General features: G+C 49.8%; 1 protein-coding gene across 1 annotated transcript; it reads right to left on the reverse strand.

Annotated features, from left to right (window-relative positions):
- Nucleotides 1–645: 645 nt before the first annotated feature.
- On the reverse strand, nucleotides 646–19,746 carry C14H16orf96 (chromosome 14 C16orf96 homolog). The gene is made up of 16 exons (XM_028706257.2): nucleotides 18,345–19,746; nucleotides 17,646–17,750; nucleotides 16,680–16,760; nucleotides 14,761–14,835; nucleotides 13,435–13,573; nucleotides 12,142–12,215; nucleotides 11,880–11,990; nucleotides 10,935–11,009; nucleotides 10,598–10,762; nucleotides 9,518–9,636; nucleotides 6,590–6,652; nucleotides 5,975–6,061; nucleotides 3,809–3,968; nucleotides 3,054–3,153; nucleotides 2,596–2,682; nucleotides 646–1,655 (listed from the first exon to the last, which is right to left on the reverse strand). The coding sequence occupies exons 1-16, from the start codon at nucleotides 18,765–18,767 to the stop codon at nucleotides 1,510–1,512; spliced, it is 2,010 nt and encodes a 669-aa protein (XP_028562090.2). The 5' UTR covers nucleotides 18,768–19,746; the 3' UTR covers nucleotides 646–1,509.
- Between the last annotated feature and the right edge of the window lie 3,358 nt (nucleotides 19,747–23,104).

The raw sequence follows: 23,104 nt of genomic DNA on the forward strand, positions 1-23,104 counted from the left end.
GCGGGGCTGCCCCCTTGTGCCCCAGGCCAGGTTCCCATGCTCTCTCCAGGCAGGGAGGGCTGAGTTCAGCTCTGCCCCCCCCCCCCGCTGCTCATCCTCTTCTGCTGCCTGAGGTGAATTGGGAGGGTGTGGAAGGTGTCGCCCAAGCCATGCTTAGCGGGGTTTTGTACCTTTGGCTCCCTTGCAGGGCTCTTGTGAGATTTCCCTGGAAGCCACCCCAATGGATTCTGCCACCTAAGGCAGCTACCTCAGTTGCCTCATGGGTGGGCCGGCTGTGGCCCAAACTCCACTCAAGAGTTTCCTCCTAGGCCAGGATCCAGCCAAATCTCTAGTCACATGGGGATGGGGAGGCTGTCATGTGCCTTCTGTGATGTGGACGGAGGCTTCGCTGCTCTGCCCGTCGCGTCCAAAAGGAAAAGGGGCCGGGTCAGAGACCTCCTCCCTTAGCAAAGGATAGAAGAAGGGCCTGCGTGTATCTGCTGTGTGCTTGGGGTTGGCTTGTGGCTAAGGGGGTCCTTCAAAGGTTGTCCCAGCCTTCCCACCCATCCCAATATACCCGCAAAGGAGGCCCAGTGGTTGCGACCCCCCACGCTCCAACTTCTGTGATCCTTGCTAAATGCGACAGGAGGAACGGCTGGCAGCAAATTAAGAAAACAGACAAAAAACTTTATGGGTTTCTTCCTCGCTCTACAAACTCTTAAGTCACATCCACCCAAGGACAGAATCAGGAGTAGCTCCAGGGGTCTCATAGGGGGGCATTTGGGGGTTTGTGGCCCTCCCTGGGAAGAACTGGGGGGGGGCTGGGGGCTGGCAGGCGGCAAGAGCTGGAGACAAGTTGGCACCAGCTTTCCCCCAGGGAATAAGGGGTATAATTCACACGCCCACAGATAAAGTGGGGAGGGGGGTCATTGCATGCACAGCTCACCTCCTTGCAAACTCCAGGAAATGCCCCCATTATTTTTCTCTCTCTGGCATCTAAAGCTCACCTTTCCCATTAAAGTAAGACTCATTCAGACAACCTCCAGCTTCTACTTTGTATGTGGGCATGCGTGGATCCGTGGGGAGAGGGACGAGCTGCATTGACTGCGGCCCCCGGGCAGGGGACAGGGTCTTCCAAAAGGGGCATTCTGGCAACTGGGTGGGGAGAGACCCGGGGGCACCTGGCCGGACCCCCTCCCGCTCCTGGCTGGGGGCAAACACTGCCCCTGCCCTGCCAGCACCCGTGCTGCTCACCAACTGCTGCTGCTAAGCCCCCCCCCCAATCTCCCAGGGGCAACTGGGCCTCTATAGGCAGCAGCTGGTGGCAGGTGGTGCCAGGGTTGGTTTTGCCTGAAGTGCCCCTCTCAGTTGGGCGGCGAAAGGGAAAAGGGGAGGCCCAGCAGGGCAGCCCTGGATCTACTCCTGAGTCGCAGCCCCACCTGCCGGGGGAGGGGGGCACCCGCAATTAACACAAGGGAGGGGCGGGTGCTGCCTGGCAGAGCCGCCCAAGGGGCAAGCCACTGGCGCAGCTCACATGCCCGCCAACCTTCCACCGCTCTTGAAGTTGCTCTGGCTGAAGGTGGAGGCCACCGTCCCATCCACCGTCTCAAAGGTGATCTCCTGCTGCAGCTGCAGCTGCTGCTGGCGTCCTGGCGCTATCCTTCGGACAGAAGGCACTGAGAAAGAGAGAAAAATCATATGAAAACGATGTATCTAACCCCGAGGGAAATGGCTAAAGTGTACGAAAGAAATTCTGAAATGTGTTGGAAATGCAAAGAGAAAAAGGGCACTTTCTGTCATATGTGGTGGGCATGTACATTGGTAAAGGCTTTCTGGGAAATGATATATAATGAGTTAAAGAAAATATTTAAAAAGACTTTGTCCAAAAACCAGAAGCCTTTTTACTAGGTATAATAAGTGAAGAGGTCCCAAGAGAAGATAAAAGACTTTTGATGTATGCAACGACGGCAGCGAGAATGCTACTAGCCCAGAGATGGAAGGATGGAGGAGTATCAACAAAAGAAGAATGACGGGAGTATGTGGAGATGGCGAAATTGACAGGGAAGATCCACAACCAGGAAGATCAAGTATTTTCTAAAGACTGGAGTAAATTTGTGATTTATTTAAAAGACCACTGCAAACAGTTAAAATCTTTGGCAGGGATGTAAAGACACTTGTAATGTGGCATTTTTTAAATGGTAATTATGGTTATATAATAGATAGATAAGGGTAAAACATGCAGTAAATTTAACCTTAAAGATGGAACCCATGGAGGAAGAGAAGGTCTAAGGGTTCGAAAGAACTCTGTTTTAATGTTTGAAATGGTTTTGTTTTATATGTATACAATTTTTCAAAAAATAATTAGAGAGAGAGAGAGAAGCAACAGTTGTTTGTGCTTTCTGCTGCCATACGATTTAGCAACTGCAATACAGCCTTTGCTAGATCCATGCTCAAAGCACCCCTGCGGAGGAGGGATTCTCTTATTTGGCCCATTCCGCAGCTCCCGGCTGGTACCATCCCCCACGGATCACGGCCCCCGAGTCAGATTCCAGCCCCTCTTCCCTGGTGCCCAGGTGCCAGTGTTTCCCCCAGCCCAGGCGGGCTTAGAAGACTCACATGCATAGGGTGAGGCGCTGACGTCGGCATAGGCAGAGCGGGCTCTCTCCATCCTGTTCCCCAGGGGGGGCCGGGGACACTTCAGGACTGGCAGGGGAGGGAAGCGAGAAGGCCGGTCAGCCCACCACCAAAAGCCCCTGAACCTGCTCCTCCTCCTCCTCCCCTTCCCCAATGGCCACCTGCTTGCTCACTCATCTGCCTCTTGCTCCAGCAGGAGGGGCAGTGTGGTGTAGTGGGTAGAGTTGGCACACTAGACCTGGGAGACCAGGGGGAGAGCTGAGATACACTTCTTGGAGCCCCTGTTTTAATTCTGCTTCAAGCCAGTCATGGAAAAAACCCATCAATAGAGAGAGAGACTAGAGGCCAGGTTCTTGTGCGGGTGAAGCTCCAGGCAGAAGGGCAACTGGACCACCAAGAGGACTGCCATAGACGTGCCCACTGCCCCCAAAGTGCCGCACCTGTGAATTCCCTCTGGAGGGCGAGGGAGCGCTCGACTGCTTGGGAGTCCACCCGGCCTTTGTAGAGGACGCCGTTGACACCAAGGATGTCCACCTCGGTCTGAAAGGGGGACAAAGGCTGTGAGAGATGAGATGAGCCAAGGCCCAGTAAGGACACAGCGGAGTGTGGGCAAAATGAAACAAATGGAGGCAGGGCCTTTCCAGCGTTGGCCCCTCCAGAGAGATCAGCCTACACAATGACCTTTTTAGGCGCCGGGTGAAGACAACGGCAGTCGTAAATATTTCTTTCCACTGCTTTTTGCTGGTTTAGGTTTTTAGTTTCAAGTTGCATTCTATGGTTTTTTTTTTAGTTTTTACTCGTAAGCCACCAATAGGGCATTTATCACTAGGTGGCATATAAATATTGGGAATCATGAAAGAAACGGACCCAACCCAGGCCCAACTACCAGCTCAGATCTCTTGAAGAAAGCGTTGCCACCAAATGCCTTCACAGAGGAGGAGAGAAGGACCAGCAGTCGAACCTCCCCGTTCAGAGACAGTCTACCTCCCAGCATTTCCGGGGGGCTTTGGCTTTTCAGCTGGGCTTGCCGGCTTCTTGGCCAGCCCTGCCAAGATGGGCCTTTGGTGCCCCAGATGGGCCTTTGGTGCCCCAGATCCAGCGGGGCCACCTTTAGCTGCTGTGGTCCTTCAGGCAGATCTCCCACCCAGCACCCTCCCCCCGGCAGGCGGCTCGAGGTGGCCCAGCGGCCGCTCACGTTGTCGTAAGTGATGGCTGTCGGGTCTCCGTAGGGGTAGATGGTGGTGAGGTCCTGGGATCGGGTCAGGCGTTTGATGCTGCATGCTTGGTGGTGGGCCTGGCACTGCCAGCAGGTCTGCGGGGGCTGGGCGCCACTGGCCTCGCTCGCCTCCCCGTCCCTGAGGAAAGAAGACCAGGCCAGGGGGCTCAGCGTCAAGGGCTGGAGACTGCCAGTCCCCTGGACGATGCCTTAACGGGATGCCGGCTACAAACCTCGTTTCACTGAACTATTCATTTTCCTCAGTAGAAACTAGAAAAATCATAAACATTAAAGGTAAAGGGACCCCTGACCATTAGGTCCAGTCGTGGCCGACTCTGGGGTTGTGGCGCTCGTCTTGCTTTATTGGCCGAGGGAGCCGGCGTACAGCTTCTGGGTCATGTGGCCAGCATGACTAAGCCGCTTCTGGCGAACCAGAGCAGTGCACAGAAACACTGTTTACCTTCCCACCAGAGCAGTACCTATTTATCTACTTGCACTTTGACGTGCTTTGGAACTGCTAGGTTGGCAGGAGCAGGGACTGAGCAACGGGAGCTCACCCCGTCGCGGGGATTCGAACCGCCGACCTTCTGATCAGCTAGTCCTAGGCCCTGTGGTTTAACCCACAGTGCCACCCAACGACCAAAATTCACGGGAAGGGGGTAAAACTCCCAAAAATTCTGAAGTATTATAATCCTACCTTGACCCAGGTGAAGCAAAACGGATTAAGGACTCAAAGGTACAATTTCTAATACTGAATTTACAAAAAAGGTTTGAAAACCTAAATGGCAAGTTTTAGACAAAGCCCAACTTAGAGGAAGCCAAGCACAGTAATAAAGAGTTGAGGACTCAGCTATGAAAATTCTAGTGTTGCCTTTACAAAATGGTTTAAAAAACCTAAATGGCACAAATTCAAAGAAAGGAATACAAGATAAGCTGTTTTAGATTTTAAACAAACTCAAGAACAGGGCTGAAACATTCCCGTGGTCTAGATGTTACTGTTGATGTTAAATGGTCATTTAAGGTTTATGCTTTTTCTATTTCCTTCTGAGGAAACTGAATAGTTCAGTGAAACGAGATTTGTAGCCGGCATCCCGTTAAGGCTTTGTTCAATTTTAGGTTTTTCTAATTTTTTCCTTAAACTCTTTGATTTGTATTATTTAGTTTATTTTCATAAGATAATATTTACAGTTGATTACTTCTCGTTTTAGGGATTTTCACGGTATTTCATTTGTTTCGTGCAATTTCTCAGTTCTGTGACTGTCTTCTTTCTACTAGTCCCCTGGACAATGGCACTCACCAGAGAGGTGCTGGAACTGAGTTCCTGTGAGTTCCACCTGAAGGGGGGAAAGCCCTGGCTCTGGGGACAGAAGGGACCCTGGAGAGAGGCTGGCCACCAGAAACAGGAAGATAAAATACATTGAACCAGAGAGGCTGAGGGCTTCTCCAAACTTCCTCTTGTCTCACTGCCTTTCCTCCAGGGAAAACTGCTCTTTAGCACTCAATCGGACGGAGCTCATGGCAGCTGGGTTTTCCGAAGGTTTCTGTTTGTTCTGGCTTAAAGGGAGAGGAGTGGGACGAGGGGGAAACTGCAGCCTCAGACCCACGTCTAGAAATCACAGATGAAGTGGAAAACTGCCCAGACGAGGGTTGCCGTATTTCAAGAAGTATCCAGATACAAAAAGTTGTTGAGCTTTTTTGTTTTGGCGGGGGGGGGGGGGGACCGGGACATTTTGGTGATTTTTAGAAATTTCCCCCGAATGGTAATTTCGCCACTGGAGTCCTGGATATGTCTGGGGGAAACTGGACGTATGACCTGGGAGAAGTGGATGTCTGCAGCTCTAGATCTGGGATGGGGGTGGGGTTCCCCTGCACAGGGCGCCAAGCCGAGGGGGGTGCAAAATCGAGAACATCCTTCATTGAGAAGATCCATTTGAGGGAGCCAAATCTTGGCCTTGCGCAGGGAGCCATATCGTGAAAGATTACCCTTAAGTTTGGTTGGGCCCCGATTCTGCCTGCCCCTGATTTCAGTTGCAGAAAGGGCCCAGGCCTCCTGTCCCTCCCCGCCTAAGCATCTCTCTGAGTGGGGTGATCAGCAGGGCTCACCAACCGCAACTCCCACCCCTCGTCGTAGTGCCCCCTCCTCACTTGCTCTGCAGCCGTGTCAGGTGTTCGTAGCCGCTGGCACTAGCCGGACGACGGCGTGCGCTGCCCTTCCGCATGGTCACCATGTGTCTGCAAAGAAGAAAAGAGAAGGGGGTGACTCGGGGGGGGGGCTGTTAGAATTCCTGCTCCGTGTTTGCAGTCATGGGATTGTTGTCTTTCACATAATGGTGTACATTTTGACTCCACCGAGTTGGAAGTGACGGAAACAGGGTGTTTGTGTTACTGTGTTGCATGAAGTCTGATGCTAGAGAGAGAGGGAGCCATGTTGCAGTGCTCCGTATGTGTTTATATGTAAATAAAGTAGATTAGCCAAAATGCTGAGTTGCTGAGGTCTGTTACACAAGTTGCACAAACTCTCCGGATCCCTAAGTGTGCCGGTGTCTGTTGGCATCGGTCGCTGTGATGTTCGGGTTGGAGAAAACTTTTGAAGCTCCCGAACGATCGACCAGGAGGGAGAGAACATGCCAGTCGGGCATGTGTCTCTACCAGGGTCCTACTCCAGTGTAGGCTGAACTCCTGACAGGCCCAGGGCTGCCTCCCCTCCAAAGCAGCCACCCTCCTCCCACCCTGCAAGGTACCAAGGGGGTCTGTACTCACGGCCCGGTCATCATGGTCACTGGCCGGTCACAGGAGATGCACTTCACTCTCTCAAAGAGCTGTCTGAAAAGCACAAAGAGACCTGAGTTGACCACCTGAAGGAGGTCCTTTGACCATCCATCTTCCATGGAATAACCCTGAAGATGTCTCACGTGGCAGGTTGGGTGGGGGTCAAGCACCCACAGGGCCAGCAGAACAAGCCAAGCCCCTGGAGGTGAGCCTTTAATATGTCATTATATTTGTACTTTAAGTTCGATTTGGTAAATCTCCCCTGGAAAGGCTAATGTTTGATGCAACCGGTCTGGGAAAATTAATGAGCAGATGACTAGAATTGATTTCATCGGAACTGAGGGAAGATGGCGGCTGCCAGCAGCGAAAAGACTTTTGGATTGATTCGGCAGAAATACCAGCGTGTGAAGAGATACTGCAAACGGACGGGGAATCACACATAAAATTCACACAGAAACATATCATTGTTTACTTCAACTCGCTTGTGGGAACAACTCAGAGGCCGTGAAAGAAGGAATGTTAACAAAAGGAACTATTGGAAATGACTATCAAAAGCAGGAGATATGAGATGATCAGAGCCCACCCCCACCCCCGAACTTGAAGCATGGGAAGTCCCAATAAAAAAAAGTATAATTCAGCAGAATATTTGGATTATTTGATATGTATATGTATAATTTGGAATACTTAATGTGATTTGATTGGATTGTTAAAATGGAAAACTTAATAAAAATGATTTAAAAAGAGAAAAGAACAAGCCAGCCCCCTTGCCAGCCTGCACTCTGCCACTCGGGCACCTGTGCCAAGCCCTGTTTTAGGAAAGTCCCTTCCCAGAGTGACAGCGAGGGCTCCGAGGACCAAGGGGGGTGGCAGGCAGAAAGTGACAGAGGCTTGCTTTCTTCATATGCAGAGAGTGAGGCGAGCCCCTCTTGACCTGGAATGCAAGTCGTAAATTCCCAGGACAGCGAAAGGCAGACAGAAGCAGCTTTCAGACACACACACAGGGGAGGAGAGGCAAAATGGACAATCTACTCATGAGTCTCCTCAGACTAGGAGGAGCAGAATTCGGGCTTGGCGTCAGGCCAACAGAAGGCAGAGCAGATGGCGTATATCCTGTTGGAAAAGAGTCCACCCTCCAGTGGGCTCAACTGACCCATCGAGTGAGGAAGATTTTGCTGTGTGCTCGGACTGAACTACTGTGTAAATACCAATAAATCTGAAAGTTATAAAACCGTCAGCCTGCTGTTTCTTGATGTGAGAGGGAGATTGTAAATCCTGACACCCTGCAAGCCCTGAGGCAGATTTACAGTGATGCTGCAAAAATAAACAAAAAATACTTACAAAAATGTATAAATTATTAAATACAGTGGTACCTCGCAAGACGAATGCCTCGCAAGACGGAAAACTCGCAAGACGAAAGGGTTTTTTGTTTTTTGAGCTGCTTCGCAAGACGAATTTCCCTATGGGCTTGCTTCGCAAGAAGGAAACGTCTTGCAAGTTTGTTTCCTTTTTCTTAACACCGTTAATACAGTTGCGACTTGACTTCGAGGAGCAACTCATAGAATGCGGTGTGGTAGCCTTTTTTCAGGTTTTTAAAGCTTTTTTAGGTTTTTGAAGCTTTTCCAAAACTTTCCCGACACTGTGCTTCGCAAGACGAAAAAAATCGCAAGGCGACAAAACTCGCAGTCGAATTAATTTCGTCTTGCAAGGCACCACTGTAATATACAAATAGATCAAGGAATTAAAAGTAAGAATATGTTAAGGTGGAAACAACATTTAGGTTATGAAATTTAATACAAAGATTGGGTTAAATTTTGGACAAAAAATATAAATTTTACGGCTTCCTATCAACTGAAAGAAAATTTCATGAAGATGCATCATAGATCATATATGTCACCAGATAGGTTGGCAAAAATGAAAAAATAATAAGTGATAATAAGTGTTGGAGATGTAATAGAATGATTAGAACATTATACCATATGTGGTGGTCATGTCTGGAAATTAATAAATATTGGAATATGATACATGAGGAAATTAAAAAGCTAATAAAACATCACATAATAAGAGAGCAGAATCATATTTATTAGGAATTTTGAATGGTGACATCTTGAATGACAAAATTAATATTTTATTGTACGTGACAACAGCAGCGAGAATGTTAATAGCCAATAATTGGAAAGGGAAGTATGTTCCAATCAAAGAAGAATGACTGACTAAATTATGTGAATAATTGGAATTAGCAAAGCTGACTGATTTGATAAGACAAAAACCAAAAAATATAATCCAGAAACAATGGAAATGTTTAAATGATTATTTATGTAGACAAAGATTAAGTGTTAGGTATTGGTTGTGTTTAGAATAGATTTATGAAAGATTTAGAAAACTTATTGATTAGAATATTTGTATGAGATTGTATGGGGAAAATACAGAATAACAGATACAATTTTGCTTAAAATGTATATAGGAAGTGCAGTATAAGTGATGGAAGTCAATCAGTTAAATTTTATTATTGAGATATTTGTAGAATAAATTTGGAATAAATTCTTCCAATTTTTCTTCTTTTTCTCCTTATTTTTTCTTTTTCTTTTTTCTTTTCTTCCTTTTTTATATATGTGTGCTTATCTGAAATATATATGTATGTATGTATTTGCAGTACGTATTTTGCTTGTATTTTGTAATAGTTATGTTAAAATTTATTTATTTTTAAAAAATGAAAGTTATAAAACCGCCAGCCTGCTGTGTCTTGGTGTGAGAGGGAGATTAAAAATCCTGACACTCTGCAAGCCTGGAGGCAGATTTGCAGCGGTGCTGCAAAAATTAGTGGCAGCTGACATGCAGAGGGGATGCCCTTGCCCTGCCTCTCACTACGATGGAGAGAAGATGCTCAGCCCCAGCTTCCCTGCCAACCCTCCCCCCACTCACTTCTTAAAGCCAGCGGCACTGTCTGCGTCAAAGCGGGGGCCCTCGCTCAGGTACTTCTTGATGACCTGCCACACCTGCTCCAGCTGCCGGCTCAGAGGGTCCAGGGCCATGCGGTCCAGCTGTGGGGAGGTGGCAGGAGTGAGCCAGTGGTCAGTCGCACTGTGCACGTCGGAGTTAACACTTTATTAGCAAGGCCAGGATCCGCACAGACTTGGCGGAGTGTCTGGCCAAATGAGAACAGCAGCTCATCCACAGTAGGTCTTGCCCCTCCCCACGGATCAGTGGCCGAGACTAAAGGTCGAGATGATATACGCATTTTAATAACAACGTCCCCACATCTGACTATGTCTCCTCCTCTCCAGGGTTTCCCCCAAGCAATCTGAGACTATGCCTGTGTGAAGCTAACTTCTCCTCACCCCTCTTCATGCCTCTCCTAGTTCTGGGAGACCAGCAGGAGTTGCAGCAGGAGAGGGAAGACCCCTGTGCCTCTTCACCAGCCGGACTCATCTCTGCCTCTTGGCCTGCCTCCTCTCCTTGTTTCAGCTTCTGCCTCTGATTCTGTGCTGCCTCTGATTCTGCCACTGACTCTCCCAGCTCACACAGCCCTGTTCCTTCTTCTGACACCTCCTCCCAGTCTTCTCCCTCTGACCGCTCATCATCGTCCCACTGCCACTCCCTGGGCTCTGAGCCTTCGTCCTTTGGGGGTTGCCCAGCTACTCCCTCCCAACTTTCCTCTGCGTCCAACCAGCCCATGACACCAGGCAAGGAACGCCAGGAGGTTTTGAGCCCTGGGAATGCAGGCTGGGAACTTTGCCCACCACTAAGGATGTCTGCCAGGGCTGGGCCACCCAGGAAGCAGACGGAGACATTTGCCTCAGGCGGCGGATTCCAAGGAGCACTTCCATGGGCGCCCCTCCGCTGCCAGAGAAGCAACTGTGGTGGTTTCTGGGTGCAAAATCACACGGAGGCCTCCGCTCTCGCAAGGTCTTGCTGGAACCCGGAAACCACAGGATCCCAGTAAGCGAGGCCTCAGCCCCTGATGCCCGCCTGCGCTTGGTGGCTCTGCCGGGAGGGCGTCACCTTGCAGTCCATGTCGGTGAAGAGCTTCTCCAGGGCCTTCTGCCAGTCCTTGTCCTGCAGGGACATCTTTTGCAGCAGGTCCTGCATCATCTCGCTCAGCTGGGCGGTGGCCGACTGCAGCTCCACATGGTTCACCTTGGCCTCCAGCTGGCTCTTGTCGGCTTTCTGCGGGGAGAAGCAGCAAGGCCCTCCCCAGTGCCCTCCAGCAGCAGGGGGGCCAAGGAAGGCAACCCTCCCCTAGAGGCTAAGCTCTCAGAGTGGGAAGGGCCCCGTCACTCAGACCATGCGCCTCCCCTGGAGGCAAGAGCCCCCTCCCAGCTCCACGTGGTCCACTTACCACGTTCATCTCTTCCTGGATCAGGGCTTTGTCTGCCTTTGTGATATCCAGCTGCTCCAACATGATGCGCATGCTCTGTGCACAGGAACAGAAGCCACACTTGACACCGGCATTTGTGCCCCGAGATTATTCGGAACACACGTGTGTGTGTGTGTCCAGGCACCGGGGATTTTTGCACAAGTTTTAAAGTGATATTTTTCATTATACAATATAATAAAAAACCCAATCTAAGCAAGAGTAAAACAAAAAGAGAGAAGAGGAGGTAAAAAAAATAATGCAAAGCCCTCTCTCAGGGGTAAATCTTAACCTTTGCCTCACCCAAAAGGGATGGACCCTCTCAGATCTTCCCTTTATTCTCCCAGCTTCCCACCCTGGGAGATCTTCCCTGCCTCTCACACAGGCATTGGCTGGCAGCAGGGTAGCTGATCCAGTGTATGTTGGCCGTGAAAAAGGCAAATTCCAGCTCAGACCGCATGGCTTTTACAAGCCATTCTTGTGTTTCTATATAAATAATATAGGAACTTTCACCACTGAACTAAACCAAGTTGTACTGCCTGTGTTTTCTGGCTGATATATGGAAAGGTGCATGAAATAGACCTTTGGAGAGTATGTAAGTAAAGCATTTTCAACTCACCCAATGTGTGGTCTTTTTCTACGCTAGAGGAAGAGGGGAACTTCAGAAGAGACTTAGAAGGGAATATTGTAACAGCCTATATAATATCTCCAAACTTTGCTGTCTATTATGTGATTTTAAAACTCTGCTGGGGCTCTCTTACCAAAGAGGACCGGTACTTGCCCCAAGTTTGGATCCTGGCATCCAGGAATTCTCCTTTTATACCCTATATTCCCCTTGCCATCAGCAGTGACGGCTATTGATAGCTACTAGCTAGATGGACCCCCTTCTGATTTTCTTACAGAGTTTCCCAGGTGAGTGACGCTGCTCACCTGGATGTCTGACGTGCTCCTCATCAGCCTCTCCATGCCCGTCTGCAGCTTCTCGCACTGATCCTTCAGTCTCTGCATCTGATCCATGGTGCCCTTCAGCGACTCCTTGCCCTGGGGAAAGCAAGCAAAGGAGCTGGGAGACTCAGCAGGTGCACCCTTGGGTGCTACCAGGTGCACACCCACCTGGCAGGCAACAGCTGGGTGGTGTGGAGGACCTTTTTGAGCACTCCCTTCCCCTCCTGCCCCCTGCTCCAAAAGTTACCTTCTCAGCCTGACTTTGGATCCAATTTATTCGCTCTAGCAGAGTCTCCATTTCAGGTGGTTCTCCAGAAAGGCCTGCAAGCAGAAAGAAGGCTCACAGCTGGGCTGCCTCATCCTCCAAATTTCTGGAGGAGAGAGCAAGTGATGGCTCCTAGTCACCATGCCCTCCACAGTCAGAGGCAGCCACACTTTTTGTTATGTACTGATGTTCTCACCCTGGGCCAGCAGGGGGATACTGTAGATAGTTGTGCAAATGAAGGATCAAAAAGTGACGTTCAGTGATTGGATAGTTTTAGAAGGTTGCAACAGTTACAATTGTTCTGTAGCTCTATATAAGCAGGCTGACTGAGCCCCTCAGCTTAGTTCTGTTCCAGCTTACAAAATAAAGAGCTGCTTTGGAGAAATCGCTGGGTTGTCTGCTATGTCAACCCACAACTTAACACTTTTGAATCCCAGTGTATGGAAACTGCAGGAAGGAAAAGTTGCTCTTCTATGTGGGATGTGATACATAAGTAGCAGTCAGGTACAACATTCCTCGTTTTCCTAGAGTGGACATGCAGGGGAGTGTTTGGACCAGCCAGTTGAAAACTACCTGTTTCCTCCTGGCCTGGAGCATCCTTCCCCTTGCATGTGACCAGAGGTGGGCGTGACCTTACCTGTCCAGGTAACAAAAGGAAAAGGCACACAGCACCCTCTCTCTTTTTGATTTCCTCCGTCGTTGGAGTAGGTTTTTTAATAGAGATGCTCTGTTTTTTTGGCTTCCAGCCAACAGAGGACACTGGGATTATCCCCATGTGGGATAGATCCACATGTATATACTTTGTAACTAAGTCTGCCTTCAGGGATCCAACTGTGAACTGATGTGAGTAAACTTCTTTTATATACTTTACACAAGATTGTGGCGTGTTCATTCTTTTAAGAGGGATATAAGGGAACTTACCAGGAACCTAATATTGAGAGGCTTAAACAAGCCTGCATCCAGCTATCTGCTGTGCGTTTAACAGGGGAATGTAAAACTCTGCTAAGTTATAGAAAAAACCCAGCAGCTGCATGTGGAGGAGCGGGGAATCGAACCCGGTTCACCAGATTACGAGTCCACCGCTCTTAACCACTACACCACACTGGCTTTCTGGGGTGGGTGGGTGTGCCTTGCAATTCCGCCCCGGATGTGTTGGTGGGGCCTCTGGGTCAGAAGGTGTCAGCCCCAACTGGGTGCTGCTCCCCGCCCCCAGTATATGGCTCTTCCTTCCCACTGCCACGCTTGGGGTGGGTGTGGGGTCACCCAAGGACTCACCCCGAAGGCCGGCTTGCTTCATCTGCTCCTCCAGCTGAGTGATTTGGGCCAGCAGCACTTCGTGCTTCTGGGGCAGCTGTCCCAGGGTAGCCAGCACTTCCCGGGACGACTTCTCCAAGCCCTCTGGGTCGGTGTAGCTCTGCAACACAAGCACATGTGTGGGAGAGACCGTGGAGGGGAAACTGGGGTGGGTGAGATGAGAACACCTGCTTTGCATGCAGAACGTCCCGAGTTCAATCCCTAGGCTGGGAGAGACCCAGAGAGCCACTGCTGCCCGCCAGAGCAGACGAAACTGGGCTGGGTGGAGCGAGGGTCTGACTGTTTGAGCCTTGAATGAGAGCTGTTCAACAGTGAGCCAAACTCATGGAATCATGGAGTTTGAAGGGACTCTGAGCATCATATACTCCAACCCTCTGCAATGCAGGAATCTCAGCCCAGGCATCCATGGCAGATGGCCACCCAACCTCTGCTTAAAAACATCTCAGGAAGGGGAGCCCACCATCTCTCGAGGGAGACCGTTCCACTGTCAAAGGCCTCTCACTGTCAGAAAGTTCTGGCTTAAGGGCCAGATGTGGCGGTCCAGGAGAAGAAGGCTTCTGCGGAATAGCCTGGCCTTTGCAATTGCACCAGAGACATGGCTGCCTCCATGATGCTATGGGTGGCCGTGGCAATGGGAAGAGGCTTGGCCAGCCTTCCATGGACTGACCAGGGGGAGGGGCCGGAGGAAAGGCCCCCTGCCCCCGGAGGCAGCCACATGAGCTGGCTGAGTTTCTTGACCTCCAGTGGCAAACGTAGACTCAAGTGGCATAGGGCTGCCATATTTCAAACGGTGAAAACCCAGAGAGAAAAGTTGTTGAGCTCCCCCACCCCCCTCCTGGATACCCCTAGAGACAGCCTATATTTAAAAACGTAGCTCTTTTTTGGGGGGGTGGGGGTGTTATTGGCTTATTGTTTTGATTTTGCTCTTATATATTGTGGTCTTTTCTGTGAACCGCCCTGAGACCTCCGGGTACAGGGCGGTATATAAATCAAATAATAAATAAATATTCCAGATAAGTCTGGGAAATTCGGGAGGTGTGGCAACCCTGGACTGGCAGGGGCTCTCAGGGCTGGTGGGCAGGGAGGGGTCTTCCCTGCCACTCCCTTCTAGTGGAGGTGTGCCAAGGGGGTACCTTCTGCATGCCCAACAGGGATCCTGCTGCCTCTGCACTGAGGTTCTCCTCCCCACTCCCTTTTCCATGGGGGTGCAGGATCTCATGCGAGGGCCGCCAGGGCGTGGGGGCTGGGGACCTGCCTTCCTGCCCCCCCCTCTGTCCCCGCACTCACCTTTCCCGTGAGCATCTCGCAGAGGGAGCTCCAGCGCACCAGGTCCGAAGCGTCTGCCAAGGAGCCCAACCTCCCCTGCGTTGGGAAAGAAGCAGGTGAGGACCTGCGTGGGAAAGGCCATCGCTCATGGCCCGCCTGGGAGCAATAAAGGCCTTAAAGAAACCAGGGGACTCCCCCCACCCCGCCCCACGCAGACGGGCTCAGCTTGGCTAAGCGGTCCTCCCGTATCGCCAGCCTCTGTGCATGAGCCACACTGAGCCACTTGTCTTGGTCGGGAGACTGGGCCCAGGGAGGGGCAGCAACGCTCACCCCTCCACCCCCCACTGCTGTCTGCTCTGCTGAGCTGCTTTGTGGGAAGGGTCCCTGATTAATAATAATAATAATAATAATAATAATAAATTTTATTTTTACCCCACCCTCCCCGGCCAGAGCTGGGCTCACGGTAGCTAACACCAGTAAAATTACAGTAAAAACATAATGGGGGGAGGGACCAATTTAAAATACAGGTTAAAATGCAATTTAAAATGCAGCCTCATTTTAAAGGTAGCCCATAGATCAAGACCATAAGGGGAAGGAAACAGAAGGGTCAGACTGAGTCCAAACCAAAGGCCAGGCGGAACAGCTCTGTCTTGCAGGCCCTGCGGAAAGATGTCAAGTCCCGCAGGGCCCTGGTCTCTTATGACAGAGTGTCCCATCAAGTCGGGGCCAGTACTGAAAAGGCCCTGGCCCTAGTTGAGACCAATCAAACCACCTTGTGATGGGGAATGGGAAAAGGGGGGGGGGAATAATGAATATGATATGTTTTGATATTCTGTTATGTTGAAATTGTTAATTAAAAATTTAAGAAAAGAGAGAGACAGAGGTGTGTTGTGCTCAGAGCGAGCTGTGGGTGTCCTGGGCTCACATGCAAGGCTGGCTGGTCCCCCATCTAAAACAGGGACAAATCCTGCCTCTGGGGAAGGAAGTGGGTCTGCCTGGAAACTGCAGGAGGGGAGAGGGCTGCTGTGCTTGTGGCTTTCCCAGAAGAGGCACCTGGTTGCAGTGGCGTAGCGTGGGGGGTGCAGGGGGGGCCGGCCGCACCGGGCGCAACATGGGGGGGGGCGCTCGCACTCGCAGCTCTCTGCCCCTACCTGGCTCTCTCTCTCTCTCTCACACACACACACACACACCCCGCAGTGCTGGCTGTGCGAACCCGATCCGAGCCGCCGGGTCGCCGCCCACTGTGGAGGGGGGGTGCCAGGCGTGCCGTGCGGTGCAGAGAGAGAGCGAGGGTTAGGGGGCGCAAATTACTTGCCTTGCCCCGGGTGCTGACAACCCATGCTACGCCACTGCCTGGTTGGCCCCTGTGAGAACAGGACGCTGGAGTAGATGGGTCACTGGCCTAATTCAGCAGGTCCTTTTTACACTCTTAGGCTCAGAGACCAGCTTTGAGCTGCCTGGTCCCAGGAAGGGAGGTCAGGAGGCTGGAAGGAAGGCATCGCTCTTGTCCTGCATTTCTTCTTCTTGGCTCCAAACACACAAGCAGCATTTAGGGCTCCTGTCCAGCCTCAGCACAGAGCAAGAGCATCTTCTCCACTGTTGTGTACTGAGTTGAATAGGATCCAGAATGCAGCAGTCTGATTGGTCCTAGAACAATAGGATTCAGAATGCAGCAGTCTGATTGGTCCACAGGAGCCACCCAATCCAGCTCCAGGTGGAAGTGAATCCGCACCCTGATTGGCCTACAGGAGAATCCCGGAATTAGCCAATCATGTGGGGCCTATTGTGTAAATAATGTATATAAAGCAGACACTTTGGGGGAACTTCCATTCCTCGCCACTATGAGCTTAATAAAGAGCATGAAATCCACTCTCGACTCTGAGTATATTTCATCCGCTTTCGCGATGTAGGGCAGGGCGGGTCAGGGAAGTTGCACTCACCAATTGCTCCCTGATCCCGTCCATCTTTCTGGCCTGCTCATCTAATCGGGTGAGCTGCTCCCTCATTTCGTCAACGTTGAGCTGTTTATTTATCACATGGTTATTATGTAATAACAGTAAGTGGTATCAACTTTGGTCTCTAAGCATCTTACATAAAAGCCGCGAGCCAAACAATGGCATTGGGAATTCCACATCCACACTCTCCCACCGTAACGCTCCGGAAGGGCAGTATGGGTCAAGAGGACTCAAGCCCCAAAACCAGACCTTGGCTGAAATGGGTCCTGGGAATGAGTTTCCTCCAGCAGCATCTGCAGCTGAACTGCTGCCACTTCTTTGCCTCACCCCCCAAAAAGCGTATTGGTGATCCGGGCGGCACTTGGAGCTGCACAAAGGTGGGCGGTTTTGCCCACAAAGTACCTTGCAAAATTGTCTCTGGGGGTTCCAGAGTTAGGCTCTCCAAGGCAGATGAAAGCAACCTTGCATAGCTTGGAAGACCTCCATTGGGTGGATAGTTGAAGATGCAATGAAGGTGACAAAGAAGGCCACGTTTGCAGCCTCCCCTGCCAAGAACTACACGCTCTTAGGCATGTCTGGTGGCCCTTGCAAGACTTGCGCCCCAGCCATCTTTGGGTCTGATCATGACCTCATAAACCAGGGGGCTGCCCCTGCTCTGGAGGGCTGGAGAGGGGACTCGGGAGCATCTGTGCCAATGGCCCATTAAACCAGAATAGGTGGACTTGCTAATAAAACAAGAGTAGAAAGAGGGGCTCTGAGCATGTCCAGAGTGCCTCCCCTTGCCAGCCGAGTAACCACAGTTGGGCTGTATATCTCTGAGAGGCACCTCTGGGGGCCTAGCCCAGGCAGGCTTCATTCACAGGGACCCCCTCGTTTTGAAAGAAAAATGCCCTCTGCCCCACTCCAAGATGCCCCTTCCTGGTGTCGTCTCCATCTTCTGGGGATACTCACTTTGGTGAAGTGCTCCTTCAGCTGCCCCAGCTCTCCTTGAAAGCCCTCTGTGGCTGTTTGCAGGGTGCAGATGTTGCTCAGCAGCTCCTGCAAGGTAGTCATGGCCTGGACAGGACAGAGAGGGAGTTAGTGATGGCTGGAACCTGACGAAGTCACCTAGGGAGATCATCGGCAGGAGTGCTGGGCAGAGCTGGCCATTGATAGGAACTATGGAAAGTGTTCTCAGTCTACACACACACACACACACACACACACACACACACACCTTTTCTGCAAAGCTCAGGCCCTCTCCTGTTCAAGCCACCCATTTCTGCTCTTGGTCCTCATCCGCATGCAGACCTTTGAGTTCAGAAGTCGGATATGGACCAGGAATGGGGAGCCCAGGACCCTCCAGATGTTCTCGGGCCACAACGTCCCTGGAATGTGGCCTATGCTGGCTGGCGCTGATGGGATCCAGAGTCCAGCAACTTCAGGAGGCCTCACCCATCCCTGCCCTCAAGGGCTTGGCTACACCTTCTACAGGGTCAGGGCCATTTCCAGACCACCATCTGATCATTAATGGTGGGCCATTGCAAACATCACGGTCCCTTCTCTTTTGCAGTTAGTGGGGCAGGGGGGCCACATCCAGGTGCGCTGCGCCAGCTGCCCAGGAAAAAGAGGAAGGAAAGAAGGCGCCTCTCTACTTTCGGGGAGACTCACCTTGGTCATCCCGGCCTCGTTCATTTCCATCTTCTTCTTCAGCTGCATAATCTGCCACATGTCCTGGGCCGGCTGGGCAGCTCCTTGGCTGCGGGCCAGCAGCTCGGCGGTGGTGGGAGCCTCGTTCAGGAAATTCAGCTGCTTCTCGAGCGCCACAACCCTGTCGTGCAGCTGGTGGAAGATAGAGCTAGATTTCCTGGCCGGCTGGACCACTTCGGAGGTCGCCACGCTTGTGGCCAGGTCTTTCGGGGGCTTGATGAAGTCCAGCTCGTCGTCGGTGATTTCCTTCTTCATGTCTTTCAAGTGGAGGTGATCCAAGAGGCTGTGCAGGAATAAATGGAGGGCGTTGAAGTTGACATTGCCCAGTTCTGGCGTCCCAATGGCCAGGTTGATCAGCTCTGCAAAGGAGATGCTGTGGGTCATGATTCTTCCTGCAGACGGCCTCTGAAGAGCCGGGTATCGAGATTTCCACCCTGAGGTTAGCTAGTTGTCTTGGGGACGGGACAGCAACACAGCCCAGTAGGTTCTGAGTTAATCAGTCACTGACAATGTGCACATGGGATTTATCCGGGGAAAACACCGTCAGGCTTGCTGCTCGGAGTTCTACTCAGCGCGGAAAGTTTCTGCTGGTTGCTAGGAGATGCCGGAACACGGGGAGATCTGGAAGATGGGCAGCGCAGGCAGGGAACAAGCCGAGCCTGTCGTGAATCACGGCGGTACTTGGATAGGAGCCAGATTAGCCACATACTCAAACAGCATTTGGTGCCAAGGGAAGGTGCTCTTGGAAATGAGGGAGGGAGGGGGCTGGAAGATGGGGGGTGTTGTGCCTTGGCACCCTGGGAGCTGGGCGGAGGCTGGCAAGTCGCACTCCTTCCCCTGGTGCCCACCAAACTAGAGCCACTGGCAAGTTCAAACCCAGCTGCTGCTCCTGGCAGAGCCAGGATACCTTTTCCTTAATGTCTTTTTTTGGTTTTAATTATACTTTTCAGGTTTATACATTTCATTAATTTTACAATCATTTTAACATTCCAAAGCTTGACTTCCTTCCCCCTCTTTCTGCAGTTCCTTAAATTTATTTTTGAATATCTTCTGCATATCCAAATTCATTTAGTTTGATCATTTAATTATCTGCTTTAAATATATACTCTTATGAAACTGCAGGTTGCTACAATAATCCTGCCAGTGTGTTTATCTGTTTGCAATTTATCTGTAAATATTCAATAAACAATTTCCATTCTTTTATTAAAGGTTTGTTATCTTGATTTCTTCTTCTTCAGGTAAGTTTTGCCATTTCTGCATATTCCATAAGTTTTTGTATCCATTCTTCCTTTGTTGCAACTTCTGCTTCTTTCCATTTTGGGGCGAGTAGCATTCTTGCTGCTGTAGTCACATACATGAATATGTTTCTATACAATTTAGGTAGTTCTGTCCCTATAATTCTTAAGAGAAAAGCTTCTGTTGTTTTTTGTTTTTTTACAGAGGTTATTTTAAACATCCTTTTCAATTCCATTATATATCATTTTCCTTAATGTCTTCAGAACTGTTTGGTTGACGAACTGCTCAGCTTGCAATTGATCAGACCAGAAAAGGAGAAATAAAATTAAAATATATATCCAAAGTAAGAATTTAAGAAGAAGCTGCTGGATGAGGCCAATGGCAGGATCTGAACACAAGAGCCCTCCCCAAGCCTGTGGTCTCCAGCACTGCTGCCTCTAACTGTGAAGGCGACAGAAACATTGTGACTCGTAGTAGCCATCAACAGCCCCCTCCTCCATTAATTTGCCCAGTCCTTTAAAAAAAGGACGAGGGTGGTGCTGTGGGTTAAAGCACAGAGCCTAGGGCTTGCCCATCAGAAAGTCGGTGGTTCGAATCCCCGTGACGGGGTGAGCTCCCGTTGCTCGGTCCCAGCTCCTGCCAACCTAGCAGTTCGAAAGCACGTCAAAGTGCAAGTAGATAAATAGGTACCGCTCCAGTGGGAAGGTAAACGGCGTTTCCGTGCGCTGCTCTGGTTCGCCAGAAGTGGCTTAATCATGCTGGCCACATGACCCGGAAGCTGTCTGCGGAAAAACGCCGGCTCCAAAGCGCACAACCCCAGAGTCGTACACAACTGGACCTAATGGTCAGGGGTCCCTTTACCTTTTAAAAAGCCATCCAAGCTGGTCATCTCCGCCTCTTGTGACAGAGAGTTGCACAGACTCAGGAGAGATAAAGAAAGTCCTTCTTAATGCACCACAGAGTTAAAACTATGGAACTCCCTCCCACAGGAGGCAGCCTTTAAAAGAGGATTGGGCAAAATCATGGAGGTGGCTAGTAATGGCTACTAACCAGGATGCAGAGGCGCTGCCTGGCCGGATCCTGGGACAACACAGGTGCTGGTCCTGCAGAGAAGGGCAGTTGGCCTGATCCAGCAGCAGGCTACTCTGATTCTCCTAGGCCAGGGGTCTGCAACCCGCGGCTCCGGAGCCACATGTGGCTCTTTTACATCTTTGCCGCGGCTCCGGGGCGGATACTAGTGAGGGGAGGAGGCGCATTGTGCACCCCGACACTCCTCACTGTGGCGGGCGCTGTACTGGCTGTGACGTCGCATGGGGGCAGTGCGTGCATTAGTCACACACCGTCCCGACGTCACCTTCCCGCCCGCTGTCAGATCGCGGCTCCGGAGATATATTTGTTTTAAATGTCGCAATGGTTTTGCGGCTCCCAGTTGTTGTTTTTTCTTCGGAAACGGGTCCAAGTGGCTCTTTTTGTCTTAAAGGTTGCAGACCCCTGTCCTAGGTTGTTAAAGAAACGAACAGCTGCTCCCTCTCAGTTGCTATTCCAGGTGGGGAGGGAATCACAGGATCGCAGACTTGGAAGGGATCCCGGTGATCGACTCGTCCAACCCGGCGCAGTGCAGGAGTCTTTTGCCTGAGATGGGTCTCCCTGGAATTGAGAGTCTCTCATGACAAGCGATCCCAGCTTTTGCTGCAATTCTGCATTGCAGGGGGTGGAAATGGACCAGATCCTTGAGATCTCTTCCAACTCCTACAGTTCTGTGAGCAGGCAAGGCAGTCTCAGCACGAGTTAACACCGCAAGAAAGAACTTACCCACACACATCTAGAACGAGGGCGTATGTTTCAATCTTTCTTTCTTTCTTTCTTTCTTTCTTTCTTTCTAATTTAAATGCTTTTTTAGAACTAAAAGGCTATAAGAAACATATGTATATAATCAAAACAAAAATACAAAAAGAAAATCACACTATTTGTTCACTGTACATTCTTCTTGAGTTCCCGCCACCCCATCATACATTTACTGCTTATTTTATCTAGTGCACTATTAATCTCCATTTTCTTTTTAATCGTCAATAATATATTCTCTTCTAAATATACATTGTAAGACGGAAGTCATTCAAATCCTGGCACAGACTTTATAGGGACTTTTCAATCTCTTTCTTAGTTTATCCCTGATTTTAATTTTTGAACGTTTAAACAACTGTTTTTAACCTTTTTTCCACCGATGACTTGAATAAAGGGTGCTTTTAAAATTTATTTTATTTATTTATTTTTCAGACAAGCACATATACGTATGTTTTATATATATATATATAGTATATATATATACAGTATATATATATACAGTATATATATATATTTGCTTTCGTAGATTTTCACGGGTACAGGAATGCAGGTTTTGGTGTCCTCGGGTATCTTCCCGTGTAAAAGTTGGGGTGTCTAGGCGACGTTTCGACGAGGTCTCACTCGTCATCTTCAGGCAGGTGCTTTCGGCTTCTTGTTACTGGAACAGAGCAGGATCTCAGTGTTTGAGTTCCTATAAATACTGTTGAGGAGGTGTGGCCTCCAATGTTTTGGGCAGAGAGGAAGTTCCTAGGCTAGTGTGCCTTTTCTTCTTTTGTTCCTTAATTGCTTGAGGGATATCTTGAGTGATTTCTTGAGTGATATCCTGAGTACCACTTAGGTGGGTCATTAGGTGTGGATTAGTTGCTAAAGCCTTTGTGTCTTGACCTCTTGAACTTTGTGAAGAGTTTTTTCAGAAAAACTCAGAAAAACTCTTCACAAAGTTCAAGAGGTCAAGACACAAAGGCTTTAGCAACTAATCCACACCTAATGACCCACCTAAGTGGTACTCAGGATATCACTCAAGAAATCACTCAAGATATCCCTCAAGCAATTAAGGAACAAAAGAAGAAAAGGCACACTAGCCTAGGAACTTCCTCTCTGCCCAAAACATTGGAGGCCACACCTCCTCAACAGTATTTATAGGAACTCAAACACTGAGATCCTGCTCTGTTCCAGTAACAAGAAGCCGAAAGCACCTGCCTGAAGATGACGAGTGAGACCTCGTCGAAACGTCGCCTAGACACCCCAACTTTTACACGGGAAGATACCCAAGGACACCAAAACTTATATATATATATATATATATATATATATTACCAACCACCAAAACACAGTGAAATCCCCCAGGCGGCTGATACGTTAGGTATACAATATTCAATAATATACATATTCAATAATATACATTTTCAATAATATACAATAACAACATATTCAAATTAACCATCTGTACACTTCTATATACCTTAACACTCCTCCTTCCACAAGGTTTCTTTAACTTTTAACATTTTAATTGTCCCAAATGGAGTAGGTTTGAACAACTTCTTTTTTTTATTTTAACAGCAGAGCATTGCATAATTTTGGGGGGTGAACAGGTATTGCACAAACACGCGAGAGGCGCGTCTCCTGCATCAACCTCCGTAATT

This window comes from Podarcis muralis, chromosome 14, assembly GCF_964188315.1.
Source record: "Podarcis muralis chromosome 14, rPodMur119.hap1.1, whole genome shotgun sequence".
In the NCBI taxonomy this organism is placed as follows: Eukaryota; Metazoa; Chordata; class Lepidosauria; order Squamata; family Lacertidae; genus Podarcis; species Podarcis muralis.